At 56.2% G+C, this 14,591-nt stretch overlaps 1 protein-coding gene across 2 annotated transcripts in view; it reads left to right on the forward strand.

Moving 5' to 3' along the window:
- Nucleotides 1-33: 33 nt before the first annotated feature.
- The window catches only part of NFAM1 (NFAT activating protein with ITAM motif 1), a 37,146-nt gene continuing 22,588 nt past the window's right edge, over nucleotides 34-14,591 (forward strand). For both annotated transcript variants that reach the window (XR_012324594.1, XM_033865904.2), the window contains exon 1: nucleotides 34-191. Coding sequence is in view for 1 of the 2 variants with exons in the window: in XM_033865904.2 (XP_033721795.1) it covers nucleotides 86-191 (106 nt within the window). In the remaining variant the exon portion in view is untranslated. The remainder of the gene's footprint in view (nucleotides 192-14,591) is intronic.

Raw genomic sequence — 14,591 nt, forward strand, 5'->3', positions numbered from 1 at the left:
TAAGCCAAGGGGAACTGTGGATGCCAGCAGGCTGTCTTCTCATGTGAGCTAAAGAGGAAGGACGGACACTGACCCGGGGGCCCCGATGGAGAGCCGGCCTCCTTGGTGGCGGGCCCCACCGGGCCCCATCCCAGCCCCCCGGCTCCTGGGCTTGTTCCTGCTCCCCTGGACCCTGCAGCTCGCAGGCACAGGTACGCCATCCTCCTTCCCACGCGCTCCTCTCTGGCTCGTGTTGCCCCGCGGCTAGTTCCCGGGACCTGTCTCGGGGGATTTGCTGGTTGCGTTTGAACATTGCAGACTTCACAGGGGAAGCCTTCAGGGACCAGGAGATGTTTAGCTAAGGCCTTGCCAAGGTGGCTTTGAAGAGGCGGGGGCAGCGTTCCCCACCCTCGCTGCTGAAACAGCCTCCCTCCCAGCACAGCCTGACCTCCTGGCCCTTCAAAGAGGTGGGTGGGCGTTGCTGCGGCCTGGGGGCATCCAGTTGGGTGGGCAATCCCTGGGGAGGGACAGCTCCCTCCCAAGGCAGCTTACAGTGGAGCCACCGCATGGAACCTGCCCAGGTGTGGCCCCTCTTAGCTGGGGGAGGAGGGAGGCAGCTGCTGGCCATGGGAGCACAATGCCTGGGGCACAGAATTGCCACTGTTGCCAGAAAGGGGGCACCTCCCACTTCCTGAAATACAACCAGAGGCCACATCATTACTTTCCGGGGGCTGACACTGTGCCCCTTTCCTGGTCCCAGGTTCCCTCAGAAGCTGGGTGGACTGGATCCAAGCCAGGCGCTGGGATGAGTGGCTTTGGGGCGAGTTCATCCAGGCCAGGGAACTCCCAGGAGCGTCCCTGGCCAGGGCTGCCCACCCCGGGGTCCCTGAGGCTCGGTCTCACCTGGGCAGTGCCGTCTCACCTGGGCAGTGCCGACCTTCTTGCAGCCCCAGGAGTCCTCCCCCTGCCCCCCGCGGTGCAGGCTGGGTGCTTTCCTTCCCCTTCCCCTTGACTTTTATGAGCTTTCCAGGAGCTGCTCTCCACCCTCTACTTCATCCTCTGCCTTTCGGTTATACCATAAACAATAACAGCTATTCTTATTATCACGAATTAGCCTCTTTGAGCACATAAGCTGGGCTTCACATGCATACTCAGGCCCCCTCGAGGCTCCCTTGGGGTGCTGTCCCCACTGGCACCATTCAGGAACCGGGAAATTGAGGCCCAGGGAGGCCAGGTAGCTTGCCCATGGCCTGGAGGGTAAGTAGAGGCCAGGTTCAGCCCCGAGCCAGGACTCTTGGCAGTGGGCTCTGGGGGGTCCTCTTACCTTTCTTTGTAAAGAACATTCTTCACAGAAAGATCTACCCCCCTGGGGAGGCAAGACTTGACTGTGTGGCACCTACTGCAGGCCTCGAGGCCCGGCCCCCTGTGAGGTCATCTCCTTTCATCTGGGCACCTCACACACCCCCCCCTCACCCACCCATGGACAGATGCAAAGATGGCCTGAGGAAATGTGGCTTGTGGGTGACAATGTGTTGGAACGCCTGCTTTTTCATTTTTAACTTAATTTCCCCCCAATTCCCATCATTTCTCTTTGTGTGGTCCCTCCTCCCCAGAAGGGACCTGGCACATCCTAGTACCTGAGTGGAAGAGGCTTTTCGGGGTGCTGCTGTGAGAAGCATTTCTGTAACTCTCTTGACTGGAAAGAAACAACAGATTTCCCCCCCAGTATTGCAGCAAACATGCAGAAGAGAAACTGCTCTTTCGCAAGAGATGGAAACACCTTGTGGTCTCCTAGAAACTCTCTTAGTTTGGGGCAGCGCCTTGCAGCATGCGGGATCTGGGACCTTAGTTCCTCGACCAGGGACAAAACCCATGCTCCCTGCATTGGGAGCGTGGAGTCTTAACCACTGGAGCACCAGGGAGGTCCCTTCTAGAACCTCTTGGAGCAGCAGACAGCACCCCATTATTCCTGGTCCTTCCCCTGTGGGCACCTGGCTCTGTCTCTCTGCTGTGCCACACCCCTTCCCCACCCTCTTGTCTCTGAGCTTTGAGGGTTTGGTGGAGGGAATCCTACCCCTCCTATGTCCCCCAAACCTCCCCTGACCTCACGCATCAGCCTGGTGCAAACAGCTCCACCACTGCCAGCACCAAGACCCAGCCTGTGGCCTCAACTGTGTCCACCGGGGGCCTTGCGGAGCATATTGTCCATAAAGCTTTGGCTCGATGCACCGTTTCCCTGAACTGCCTGATGCAGCGTTGAGTGCAGGCCAGGGGCGTTTGCAGGCCTGAGTTTGGGTCTGAGCTCTGCAACTCATCCTGGGCCCCTGGGCAGGTTCTTAATGTTGCTGTGCCTCGATGGCCTCATCTGTCAAGTGGGTGCGACAGGAGTGCTTGCTCGTGGCCCATCCCCAGACTGAGGTTAGGGCATGTGGTTAGGGCTCAGAGAATGTCAGCCACCTGCCAGCCTAGAGGAGCCAATCGAAATGCAAGGTTCAGTTGGCTGGCTCTACATCTTGGGGAGCCCACGGGTTCCTTGGGGTCACTTCGACTTTTCCAGGGGTCTCCAGCACACCCTCGGATGGCACCTCAGGACCTCTGTTGCTCCCAGCCCTCCTCCTCCTGCTCTCCTCTGGGCTCTTGAGCCCTCGGCAAATTCTACTTTTCTCAAAGGGTTTAGAAGCCACCTCTGGTCTCGTGGACACCTGCTCTCCTCAGAGGTGAATCATCTGAGTCTGAGGCTCAGCTTTCCTGGGAGCAGCTGCACACCTGCTCTAGCCCTGCTTCCACCAAGCCTCAAGTCACCTGCAAGGGCTCTGAGGCCAGACAGACCATGTTCAAGTCCTGCCTTCTTATATTGACTGCTGTGTGACCTCAGGCAAGTTACTTAACCTTTCTGAGCCTCAGTGTCCTCAAAAAAGTCAGTCCTCTTTCTCTCCCTGGCCTTTCCAGAGCTCTGGGCTGTATTTATCTCTCAAATATTCATTGAAGAGGACCAGTTCTAGGCACTGGGGGGACCTGGTGGTGAACAAGCCACAGCCCCCACCCCAAGCCTGGTGGAGTCCGTGAGACTCACCCGCAGAACAAGACCCAAGGCCAGAGTACCGATGCAGGCTTGCCTCCCCTCCCCCGTTTGCTCTGGGCTCAGGGTCACCGCTCCCTTTGTTGTCCACAAGATGCTCGGGAGCCTGCTGCCTCCCTTCCCGCAGCTCTGGGCCTCTGTCAGGACTGGCCTCTGCTTTTCATCTTCGTCTAATCCCAATAAAGAGCTTTCAAGTCTTGGCGGACGAGAAGCACCTCTCTGCTGGAGGTGGGGCAGGGGGAGTGTTGGAAGGGGAGACAGGGAGGAGACAGAGCGGGTGGGCGGGTGGCAGGCACAGCATGAATAAAGGCTGGGAGGTCGGAAGGCAGAGCCAGGGCGAGGGAACGGTGAGAGGTTCAGTCTGACTGGGAGGAGGGTCTCTTAGCAGAGCTGTGGGATACAACTCCCACTGAGATATGATTCCAGGTGGATTATAAATGCTCGTCAGGTAGGGGTTCAGATGCCATTCCAGTTGGTCCTGTTGTCATTGCTTTCTTTTTTAAAATTGTGAAATAGCATAGATACACAGGAAAGTACAATAGATATTATAGAACAAAATCCTGTGTGTCTACCCCCCAGGTCAAGAAAGAGAACATGCTAGTGCCCCAAAGCCTCTGGACACCCCCAAGACAACCCCTCTCCCCTCAGAGGCACCACGATCCTGAATTTGGGGCAATCGCTTCCTGGCATTTCTTTATACTTGTATCCTTTAGTTTGCGTCCCCAAGTAATATAGATGGGTCTGGCTTGTTTTTGAACTTTGTATAATCAAAATGATACTGTGGGTGTTCTTTGCGACCTACATCTTTCACTCAACATTATGTTTTTTTGTTTTGTTTTTTAAAATAATTTTATTTATTTATGTTAATTAATTAATTAATTAGGCTGCTCCAGGTCTTAGTTGCGACACGTGGATCTTCATTGCGGCGTGTGGGATCTTTAGTTGTGGCGTGCGGACTTCCTAGTTGCGGCATGCATGCAGGATCTAGTTCCCTGACCAGGGATCGAACCTGGGCCTGCTGCGTTGGGAGCGTGGAGCCTTAGCCACTGGACCGCCAGTGAAGTCCCTCAACATTATGTTTTTTAAGATATATCCAGTTGACGGTCTATGCCATTTTATGAATCCTATGCCATTATATCATGAAAAATAATACAGACACAGAAAAGTACAATACATATTAAATAAATAGCCCTGTGTGTCTACCACCCAGCTCAAGAGAGAGAACATTCTAGTGTCCCAAAGCCCCTGTACCCCTCAACCCGCACAAGATACCCCCTCTCTTGAGCATCTGTGGATTTTAGTGTCCATGATGGGTCCTGGAACCAATGCCCCGTGGATACCGAGTGATGACGGTATCCCCTTTTCCGTGTCCACAAGTAAAGTTTTATTGGAACAGAGCCATGCGTAGCCATTCACGGCTCGTCTATGACTGCTTTTGCCCCACAGCAGCAGAGTTGAGTAGCTGTGATAGAGACCATATGGCTCGCAAAGTGTAAAGTATTTAGTACTTGGCCCTTTACAGAACATGTTTGTCAACCCCTGCTGAGGAGCGTCCCATTGAATGAATATACTGCGATCTATTTAGTTATGATTGACGTCCCAGGTGTTCCCGTCTGTGGCTGTGAATACTCATGTGTGGTCTCCAGGCACACGTGTATTCGGTACCTCCAGGGGGTATATTCCCATTAAGGCTGCTTCTCTCTGCGCTGTCCGCCTCCCTGTCTGGACTGTTAGCTTCGAGAGGGCAGAACACGTGCGGACCTACCTGGCTTCGAATCCTTGACTCCCAGCATGGCCTGGCACCCAGAGGATGCCCAGGAGACACTAACAGTAACAGGATGAATTCAACTCGCAGCCAGACAACCCCTGGAGTTCTGAGCAGGGTGGAGGTGTGATGCCACCAGGAGAGGAGTGACAGAACCCTCCTGATCCGTGAATGAGGGGGTGGATGTCGGGGTGCTGGGTAAACGTAAGCCGGGAAACAGGATTTGACCCTCCACCTGATTGCTTGCTTGTTAAGGATCTAGGTGGGGCCTCACGGTAGTGGGAGTGCGGGTGTCAGGCACTGGGGTGGGGGCCAAAGCCAGAGGAAGGGAAGGGGGCGATTGAAATGAGCCTGGAGAGGTGGAGGGAGAGGGAGTAGATGTGACATTGGCAGGTGGAGCAGCTCCCTGGCTTCCTGAGCTACCTGGGTTTGAGTCCTGGAAGACTTTGTCCGAGTCACCTGACCGCTCTGAGCTCCTATGTCCCTGTCATGGCGCTCAGCACCCTCCTATGCAGGCCTCTTGCCAGTGGCAAGAGGAGGGCACATCCAGGACCACCGATGGCCCCAGGGCTGGCACCTGGGACCCCGCAGGGAAGGTTTGTGGGTCTCCATCGTGGGGACAGGCTGCCTGGAGGAGGGGGTGGGCCTGGTATCTGCTCCCCCGTCAGCACACACAGCCACCCCAAGACTGCGTGGGCTGTGGTGGAGGCAGGGTAGGGCCGGAGCTGGCGCCCTCTTGAGGCTCTAGGCCTGGTCCCTGCTTGCTGCTCACGGGCAGGTTGTGGGGTAGGGGTGGGGGCAGGAAGGAGGCACCAAGTGGGTGCAACCCAAGCTCAAGTGCAGGTTTGGCCTCCTCCCCTCAGGCAGCCCATCCTCAGACAATCAGGCGAGACACTTGCTACAGCGTTGGTCATAGGGTCCGAGGGCACGTTTCCGAAGGCAAGTTCATACTTGGCAACACGTACCAAAATTTAAAACATGCATACCCTTTAAATCAGAACCTCCCCTCTCAGACCTGTCCTATGGAGCTAAGGGCCCAAGAGAGAATGTGTATATATAAGGATGATCACCCCTGGGTCCATGGAGCACAGCTGCAGACAGCCTCATTGCCATCAGCTGGTTCTTGCTGTGGAGAATTTCGGTAGAACCCTCCCCCTCCCGCATCCCCCCCTCCCTGGCCCTGGGCTACCCTTTCCTCCCAGGTTCCTGCCCCCCTTCCCCACACCCCACTTTGAGCCGTGCTGGTGACTGTGCCCCTGAGCTTTCGTTCCTGCTGCTCCCTTGGCCTGGAAGGTGTCCTTTCACTTGCCTACCTGGTGACTCCAACCTGTTGGCCAAGGTCAAGCTCTGGTACTTTCTTACTTTCTCTGTGGTGCCCTTTCTGGTCAACTCTCCCAGTCCCTGATGAACCAGCCTTGCTCCCCAGGGTGTTCACCTGTGGTTCTGAATGTGCAGGAGCTCAGAGGTGTGGAGCACGACTGAGCTTACCTGGGGCAGGTGAGGGTACAGACAGCCGAGGAACAAGTACCCAACCTTAGGAGGTGGCTGTGTAAGAAAGAGAGAAGGGGAAGGCTGGAGAGGAAGGGGTCTCTGGGGCCAGGGTCAAGGCCAGAAAGAACAGGAGCCACAGCTTAGCCACCAGGGTCTTTGCTGACCTCCTGGGCGGAAAGCATCAGATGTTGGGAGGGGAGGGGATGGGGCAAGAGGGAAGGACCAGGCTGGCAGATGGGAGGATGCGGAAGGGGTGGGAGAGGAAGATGGAGGGCAGTTGAGTGATTCTGTGCCCGGAGGGTATAGGATCTTTGGGGAGGGGGAGATTTAAGAGAAGTCAGGATAGAAGTGTGCTCTGGCGGAGGCATCCACAGGAAGGAGTTAGTGTGTTGTCAGCCAGAAGCATTTATATTTTAAAAGGAGGCTGGAGGTGGGGGCGCCGAATCCCACAGAACGAGTCACTAATGCGAGGGTTTTAGGCAGCTGAGGAAGGCTGCTTGGAGCTCTCTAGTACTTCTCTTGTCATTTCCCTAACATCAAGTGTGACCGTGTCACTTCCCGATTTTGAGGCCCACAGAGGCTCCCCAGGTTTCCAGGACAACATTCAACCCCCCACCTCCCTCTGGTCCCGACTCAAACCCTTTCTTTCAACTCCACCACGGCTCTGGAGTCCCCCAACTCCTTGGCCTGGTTCAAGCCTTATAGAAGCTTCACCCAGGAGCTTTCCTGTGCTTAAACCCCCTCGCGTGCACCCTCCCCTCTAAACCTGGCTGCCTCCGATGACTCTTTCTCCAAAGCTCAGCTCGGTAAAGAGATGGGAAAGAAAGACCAGAATGCTCACAGCTGTGATGTCACGGGGGCGGGGGGTGGGGGGAGAGAACTGCACACAAGCCTGACGCCCTTATGATCCTTCGCTGCGGTTTCTAGAATTTATACAGTGAGCATGTTGCGCTTTCGTAATGCGGGGGTGGGGGGAGGGGTGTGCCCTAAAGAGTTATAATTAAAAAAACAAAGCACCAGCTCCAAGGGTCGCCTCTCCAGGAAGCCCCTGCCCCTTCTGTGTGGGCTGGGTCTCCTCCCCTGGGTTTCTGCCATCCCTGAGACTCCCCTTTATCTCACCACTTGCAGCTTTGTCCGGCAGGTGCCTTCCCAGTGGCAGTGGGACTTTGGGGGGGACACACATTCCTTGCTGAAGGATGCGTCCTGGTGGGGTCTATCCCCCTTGCTCCATTTCTCCCCTTTCAGAGACAAGGAGCAAAACCTCACTCCAGCCGTTGGCTCTATGATGCTTCCAACCACATCCTGACCCCCTACTTGTAAAGGGAGAAACAGAGTCCCCAGGCCACACCCTCCAACGAGCTCCAAAGTTTGAGCAACTTGCCTTTCAAAACAGGCCAGGAGGGAGGTGACTGCTATAAAAATACCAATTAACACGGTGAAACTTGTACATTTCTGGGACTAAACATTTGACATTCTGCACTCGGTTTGTGTCCCCGTGTGGTCCCTGTGCACCCAGGGTCCAGAGTCTGGAGGCCTGAGAACAGCATGCAGGCAGGCATGGAAATGCCCTCCCCCCCACCCCCAGGCAAGCCACATCCGTGAGCATCTTTGTCAGTCGGAGGTGTTGAAAGATGTGACAGCCAGTCTGATGGCAGTGTTCCGAGGGCATCAGCGCTAAAAGCTCCAGGATACACACGCTCTGTTCAAAGATTGCCTTCCAACGCCTGCTCTGTGCTTCTCCCTAATCAGCTGCTTGGCCACGCACCGTCATGTTTGATGCATGTGTCCTGAAGGACTCACCTGTTTTTCTGTGGCATCCCGGGATTCAGGCTCAGGCAAATGGCCAGAGCTCTGTGATAAAACCAGCAGCCCCGCATCTGTGTCTTCCTAGCAGCCCATCAGAAGGGCCTTGAAAAAAAGGCATGGCTCTGAGAGATGCCAGAATTAAACTGGAGGGCAAAGCTCCATGCCTAAAATAAAGACCGTGGGAACTGCTCTCTTCTGTAGCTGGACAAAGCGTTTTCATTTAAAATCGACCTAAGTTGGAACGGATACCTTTGATCACCACCTCTGGGCTCTCATACCCTTGGCTCGGTGCCCTGGAAGGGATTGAGTTCCAGGCAGAGGGGGAAGCTGGGGCCAGGGCCTGGCTCTGGGGTTGGATGGCGAGAGGAACAGTGAGTGGCCCAGGACAGCTGGAGAGGCTGGGGAGGGAGGGGCGTGTGGGGGAGAGTGCCAGGTTCTAGGGGTGAGAGGATGTCTGTGCCGCGGTGAGGGAGGGACTCTGGCTGGCCCCGCCACAGCACCAGTCTGTACAGGGCTCCTGGGGCCACTGGTTTCTGCTCTGGGAGCCACAGGCTCTCTTGAGCTGGGCAATGGTCTCGGTCCCCCTAATGCTGCAGGGTTACTCACCACCCTCAGACCCCCTTCGGGCTGTCAGATGTGTTTCCCTATTAGATGACCCAAATTTAGGGGAAAGGCCTCTGAATTTTTATCTCCCTTTAAAAAAGAGGGCAGTTCTTTCATTTGAAAAGGTTTTTCTTTTGCTTGCTTTGAGATTTTAACATTGTAGCCCAGAGTAGTGGATAAGAGTGTGGGGTTATCTGCTCGAAGAGACACAGCTTAAAATCCCATTTCCTCCACTAGTAACTACTGTGCCGATTGGGCAAACCTCCTCCCTTCTCTGAGCCTCAGTTTTCTCATCTGCAAAAGGGAACACGCCCAGTGGAGGTTAGTCCTTGTCATCGGAGGCTTGACAGCGAAGACTGAGGGTCTGTGCTCTACGGGCAGGGCCATGCACCCAGGAGTGGCTCAGGGAGGAGGTGAGCGAGTCCTGCAGACTGAGAGGGTGACTCCACAGCCTGGGGAGAGGAGGGGAACAGACGGGCATTCTGAGCAGCTGGAATAGTGTGGGCAAAGGCTCAAGAGCCTGGTAGACTTGGCGTCTGTCGGGGAGCGAGTGAGTGAGGACCGAGGGCAGCTGAGTGGGGCTGCACAGGGCCTGAGGGAATTAACTGGATCCGCCAGGACAAGGACTTAAAAGAAATTTTTTTAACAGCGGCCTAAAGTTAAGGGATGCACGTTCTAGCGTGACCCTGTCTGAATCCAGTTGTAGGAATGTAACAAACCAGAAGGTCACAAACAGCGTCCTTACTACAAACGAGATGCTCCATGTTCTGTGTTTTTTAATTGCATGTCTTGACCCTGTAAATTGATTTCAGACTCCTTCCTGGGCCTCCTCTGGTGAGGGGTCCAGGCAGGGCCAGGCAGGGCAGGATCAGGATGGCTGGTGGATCCCCCTCGAGGGCAGTGCCCGGCAAGCCTGGCTGGGGAGAAGAGGAGGATGGATGCTGGAGCTGCCAAGGTGGAAGAGGGGGCTGCTGTGCTGGGGATGGAAAGGTCTGATGGCGTGGGCACCCCCCCCACACCCCGTCAAGTTCCTTGATTACAGATCCCTGCCCCAGAGACTCAGCATGGAGTCCCTGGGCTGGAGTGGGGAGTGAGGCACCAACTGCCAGCCAGCTCTCAAACCCACAGTTCAAGCGCCCACAGATTCAAAAGAAGAACCGGAAAAGGGAGGAATCAGGTGCCGGCGGGTGGTAGATAAAGTCTTTCCCAACAGGGGCGGCAGACAAGCAGGCAGGATGGGGGAAGAGCAGCTGGAAGCTGCTGGGGCGAGAGGGCCTCCCGGCTCAGAACCCCTGCACACACACTGCTCTCCCAGGCAGGCGAGCCTCGAGGGCCAGGCCAGGGTCCACGCCCCACGGTGTCGCCTACCCCTGGTATCCGGCCCAGCACAGGGCCTGAGGTGTTAGACAGGCTTGGGGCAGGAGGCAGGGAGTCCCTGGGGGTCCTGTCATGCCCGGAGGCCACCCTGTGCTGCAGTGCCCTGTGCTGTGGGCTTCTCACTTACGTGGGCAGAAGAGTCAGGCTGGCATTTGCCTTTCCACGTTCACGGTGAGGACTTAGGACTGGTCTGGCTTCCCTGCCTCCTTGTCACTGGGGAAAGGCAGCCTGACCCTGTGGCAGGCATACTGTGTTCTTGGACCCATTTTTTCTCATGACAACCCTGCAAGTTTGGCATTGTTTTTCTCCCCTTGTTGCAGGGAAGATACCGAGGTTCAGAGAAGTAAAGTCACTTGCCTAAGGTTGCACAGTTTTTAATGGCAGAGCCAGAATCCAAACCCAGGCCTGCTACCTCTGGAAACTGGTCTTCTCCCAGGCACTCCTCCCCCGCCCCCCCCCACCCCCCGCCATTTCTGTTCAGGCCGCAGGCTTCCTAGCAGTCCCTGGAGCTGCCAATAAGTGAGGGATGGAGGATGTACCATCCCTGAAAACACCATCTCCTGCAAAGTAGGAGTGGGCAGGGCTTGGGGTGTAGCCGTGCTGCCCAGTGCAAGCTTCTGGGTGCTTGCAGTTGTGTGGGGCTGGGGTGGTGGCCCTGGGGAGTGGAGCCCTCCCAGACGCCCAGCTGCAACTCTTTCCCAATCCTTCTCTCCTCCGACTCGCCATGGACCTCACCCAACAGTGCTGCACCCCCTCCCGGGTCCCGAACCATCCACACTGACACAGGCTCACAGTTCTCCCATCCAGAAAAACTCCCCCTGGACTCGACCTTCAAATTCTCCCTGCGCCTCCCGCCCCCTCTTGTCCTTTCAGACCTGCATTGGGAAGAACAGCCACCTCCAGCCCCTTCTCCCTTGTGCCACCAATCCGTCCCTCCTGCAGAAAACACGCCAGGCTCCTTGAAGTGCTTTCCTCCCGGTGCCTGTCCGGGCCTGTAGGCTGCACCGGGATGCACAGAATTAGCCAAAAGCAGCTTTGTGGTGCTGCTGCAGCCCAGATCTCTTGGTGTGCGGAGGTTCCTCCGCGCCTGGAGCTGCTGCAGCCATCCTGAGCACCGCAGAGCCCTGCGGTCATTTACCGTCGCAGATGAGTTCTTCAAGTCTCCAAACCCGAGTTACAGCCAAGATTCAGAACTGACTGACGCCGAACTCATTCCTGGTGCCATGGGGTGAGAGTAAGGGGTGAGGGCCCTCTTCCCTCCTTCTCTGCTCAGATCCCCTCTTCGAGCGTCCCCACGTGTCAACCGGGTGGAGCGGGAAGGAGCGAGAAGCCCTGCCCATCAGGTATTGCGGACACGGGGCCTGTCTCTGGGTGCAGGGTGTGGGGTGGACTCTCTTGGGCACTTTCATGGCCACTCAGGGGCCCCCAATCGGGCTCCTGTGGTTCTCCCTCCTGCTACAGCCTCAGGAATCCAAGGTCCGCCCCAGTCCTCTTCCCTGGGCCGTTTGCCCCTCTTGACAGCCCATGAATCTAAGAGAATCCCCAGGCTGGTCCACTCGGCCCTGGCCCACCTTGTCCCCCGGGAGACACACTCCCTTTGCTGAACTAGGGCCAAAGCATGATGCAGCTGATACAGGGCTTGAGACAGGCGCCAGCCAGCGTGCCATCCCTGTGGCGCTCAGGGGGCACACCTCAAGCTCTGTGAGCATCCCAAGGAAGCCCCTCTGCATCTAGGGTGAGAAGCAGGCCCCCGCAGGGCAGGTTGGGTGCCCCAGCAGCTCTGTCCAAGCCCTCTCTTCACCCACACTGTCTGGTCCGTGGTTTCCATGTGATCTTGCAGCCGTGCAGCCACCTGTCAGCCTCCAACTGTGGAAAAGTATGCCTCCTACCAGGCGTCTGACAAAGCCCTCTCTTAGCATCTGATGTCTCCTGTGCTTGGTGCTACCGCGAACGCTCACAGTCTGGCACCGGTCACACTTGGCTGGGTCTGACTCCGCTGCCTGGCCCGAGTGCTGGCTTTTCTTCCTTAAGCACAGTCAGACAAACTTGGGTTCAAATCCCAACTCTACCATTTAGGAACTCTGTGGCTTTGGACCTCTAAGACCTTCTGTTTTCTTTTCTTCAAAATGGGGTTGCAATCGTTGCCTCATAGGATTGTCACGGTGTTTATTTTTATTTTATTTATTTATTTACTTACTTACTTATTGCTGCGTTGGGTCTTCGTTGATGTGCGCGGGCTTTCTCTAGTTGCGGCGAGCAAGGGGCTCCTCTTCGCTGTGTTGTCCAGGCTTCTCATTGTGGTGACTTCTCTCGTTGCGGAGCACAGGCTCTAGGTGCACAGGTCTCAGTAGTTGCAGCACACGGGCTCAGTAGTTGTGGCTCATGGGCGGCATGTGGGATCTTTCCGGACCAGGGTTCGAACCCGTGTCTCCTACATTGGCAGGAGGATTTTTTTTTTTAATAAATAAATTTATTTATTTATTTATTTATGGCTGTGTTGGGTCTTCGTTGCTGCACGCGGTCTTTCTCTAGTTGCGGCGAGTGGGGGCTACTCTTCATTGTGGTGCGCAGGCTTCTCATTGCGGTGGCTTCTCTTGTTGCGGAGCACGGACTCTAGGCATGTGGGCTTCAGTAGTTGTGGCACACGGTCTCAGTAGTTGTGGCCCACAGGCTTAGCTGCTCCGCAGCATGTGGGACCTTCCCGGACCAGGGCTCAAACCTGTGTCCCCTGCATTGGCAGGCAGATTCTGAACCGCTGTGCCACCAGGGAAGTCCTGGCAGGAGGATTCTTAACCCCTGCGCCACCAGGGAAGTCCTGGCAGGAGGATTCTTAACCCCTGCACCACCAGGGAAGTCCTGTCACGGTGTTTAGTTGACATAGGGTCTGTGCCACACGGAGCCAGAATACGTTTTCTATACGTTTTCTTTCCCCTCTGTCCTTGGGCCAGTTCTGGCCTCACTGTACGTGTGTGTTCCTGCTTCCAGACCCCCAGGGCATCACCACCCCTTCGCCTCCTCCCTAGTCACAGTTAGTGGTTCCCTCTCCGCCAGGCTTCCCACTCCAGGCTCCCTCCCGTCCCTGTTAGACTGGGGACATTGCCAGGGCAGGGAGCCCCTCTGGACCTCAAACAGGGCCTGTGATCTAACTGATACTCTTAAATGTTTGCTGGAGCTGCAAACAACTGGTAGCTGAAAAGCATCTGTGGACTCAGAACTTACTCTGAACCTGTCTGTAGCACGGGGCCTTAACTGGTGGATGCTTCTAGGTGGCCACCGATTGGAGCAGCCTGGACCCCAGAGGGGCTTCTTGGAGGCACAGGTCCAGGAGAGGAGGTGGGAGCTGGGCTGCCATGGTCCAGGCACTGGGCTGCTGACACCCAGTAAAAAGAAGGGGCCCTGGAAGCAGTTAGCTACATCATCAGGTCAGAACCCAATCGCCTTTGCTGCAAGAGCAGGCCTCCCGTCCTCCTCCTTGTTTGGGCCTGCTGTCTCCTGACTGACGGACCTTACTGGTCCACAGAGATGGCCTCATCCCTTCACTTTTTGGAGACAGCAGTTTCACCTGAGGTCTGAGGTTCTCTCTGTGGCAGACCTGAGCCAAGACCATACACTTCCACAGTCCTGTCCCTCTGACCTTAAAATAACAAATCCCAGAAGAATACAGAACAATGATCATCTATTTTTATAGATTTCCCCAGAAATGTAAAAGATTGGCTTAATTGCACTAGCAGATTCCTTCATTTTCTAGAAAGACACCTCAAATGGGGATAATTTTTTAAGACAGTTGGATGAACGTCTTCCTGCCAGGACAAACAGGAAGGTGGCCTCGCCGTGCTGACAGCACGTCCAGCCTCCCCGGGCCTGGAGGGGCCTCTTAGATACGGGAGAGAAGGAGCAAGCGGCCCTGGGGGAGGGGGAGAGGCCTCGGCGTAGCCACTTTCCCGGTGGTTTTGGTTGGGTTCCAACCTGCCGACCCTCATGAGGAAACACCAGCCTGTTGCTGGCGCTTGGCTGGCTGCCTCGCAGGGTCACCATGAGAACCAGATGAGGGGAGGTACGGAAGAGTTGGCAAGTGGTTCCTGAGCTGAGTTTGGGGGACTCACTAGGCGTTGGCCAGGTGAGGAGGTGGCGGTCCCAGGCAGAGAGGACGGCAGAGGTGGCTGCAGAGGGGGGCGGTGGCCTGTGCGCAGGAAGGACACAGCATGGGCTGGAGAGCACTGCTCATCTCGCCTCCTGTCCTCTCGGCCCACCTGGGACCCTGGGGGGGTCATGCACAACCCCTCTCCCGCCGGCTCTGCACCCCTACCCTGCCCCTGCCACACCTCCAACCTCAGGCCTGAATCAAGGCTCCTTGTTTTATGACAAAATGAATATATCGTTCTAGCTAAACAGCAGCCACTAGCAGCCCAGAGGTCCACGGTGTGGTGTGAAGTCCTCTCCCCGCCGCTCACCGGAGGGGCGCCCCCGGGGCTGGCTCAGTGGCGTCTCCAC

This window comes from Tursiops truncatus, chromosome 11, assembly GCF_011762595.2.
Source record: "Tursiops truncatus isolate mTurTru1 chromosome 11, mTurTru1.mat.Y, whole genome shotgun sequence".
NCBI lineage: Eukaryota > Metazoa > Chordata > Mammalia > Artiodactyla > Delphinidae > Tursiops > Tursiops truncatus.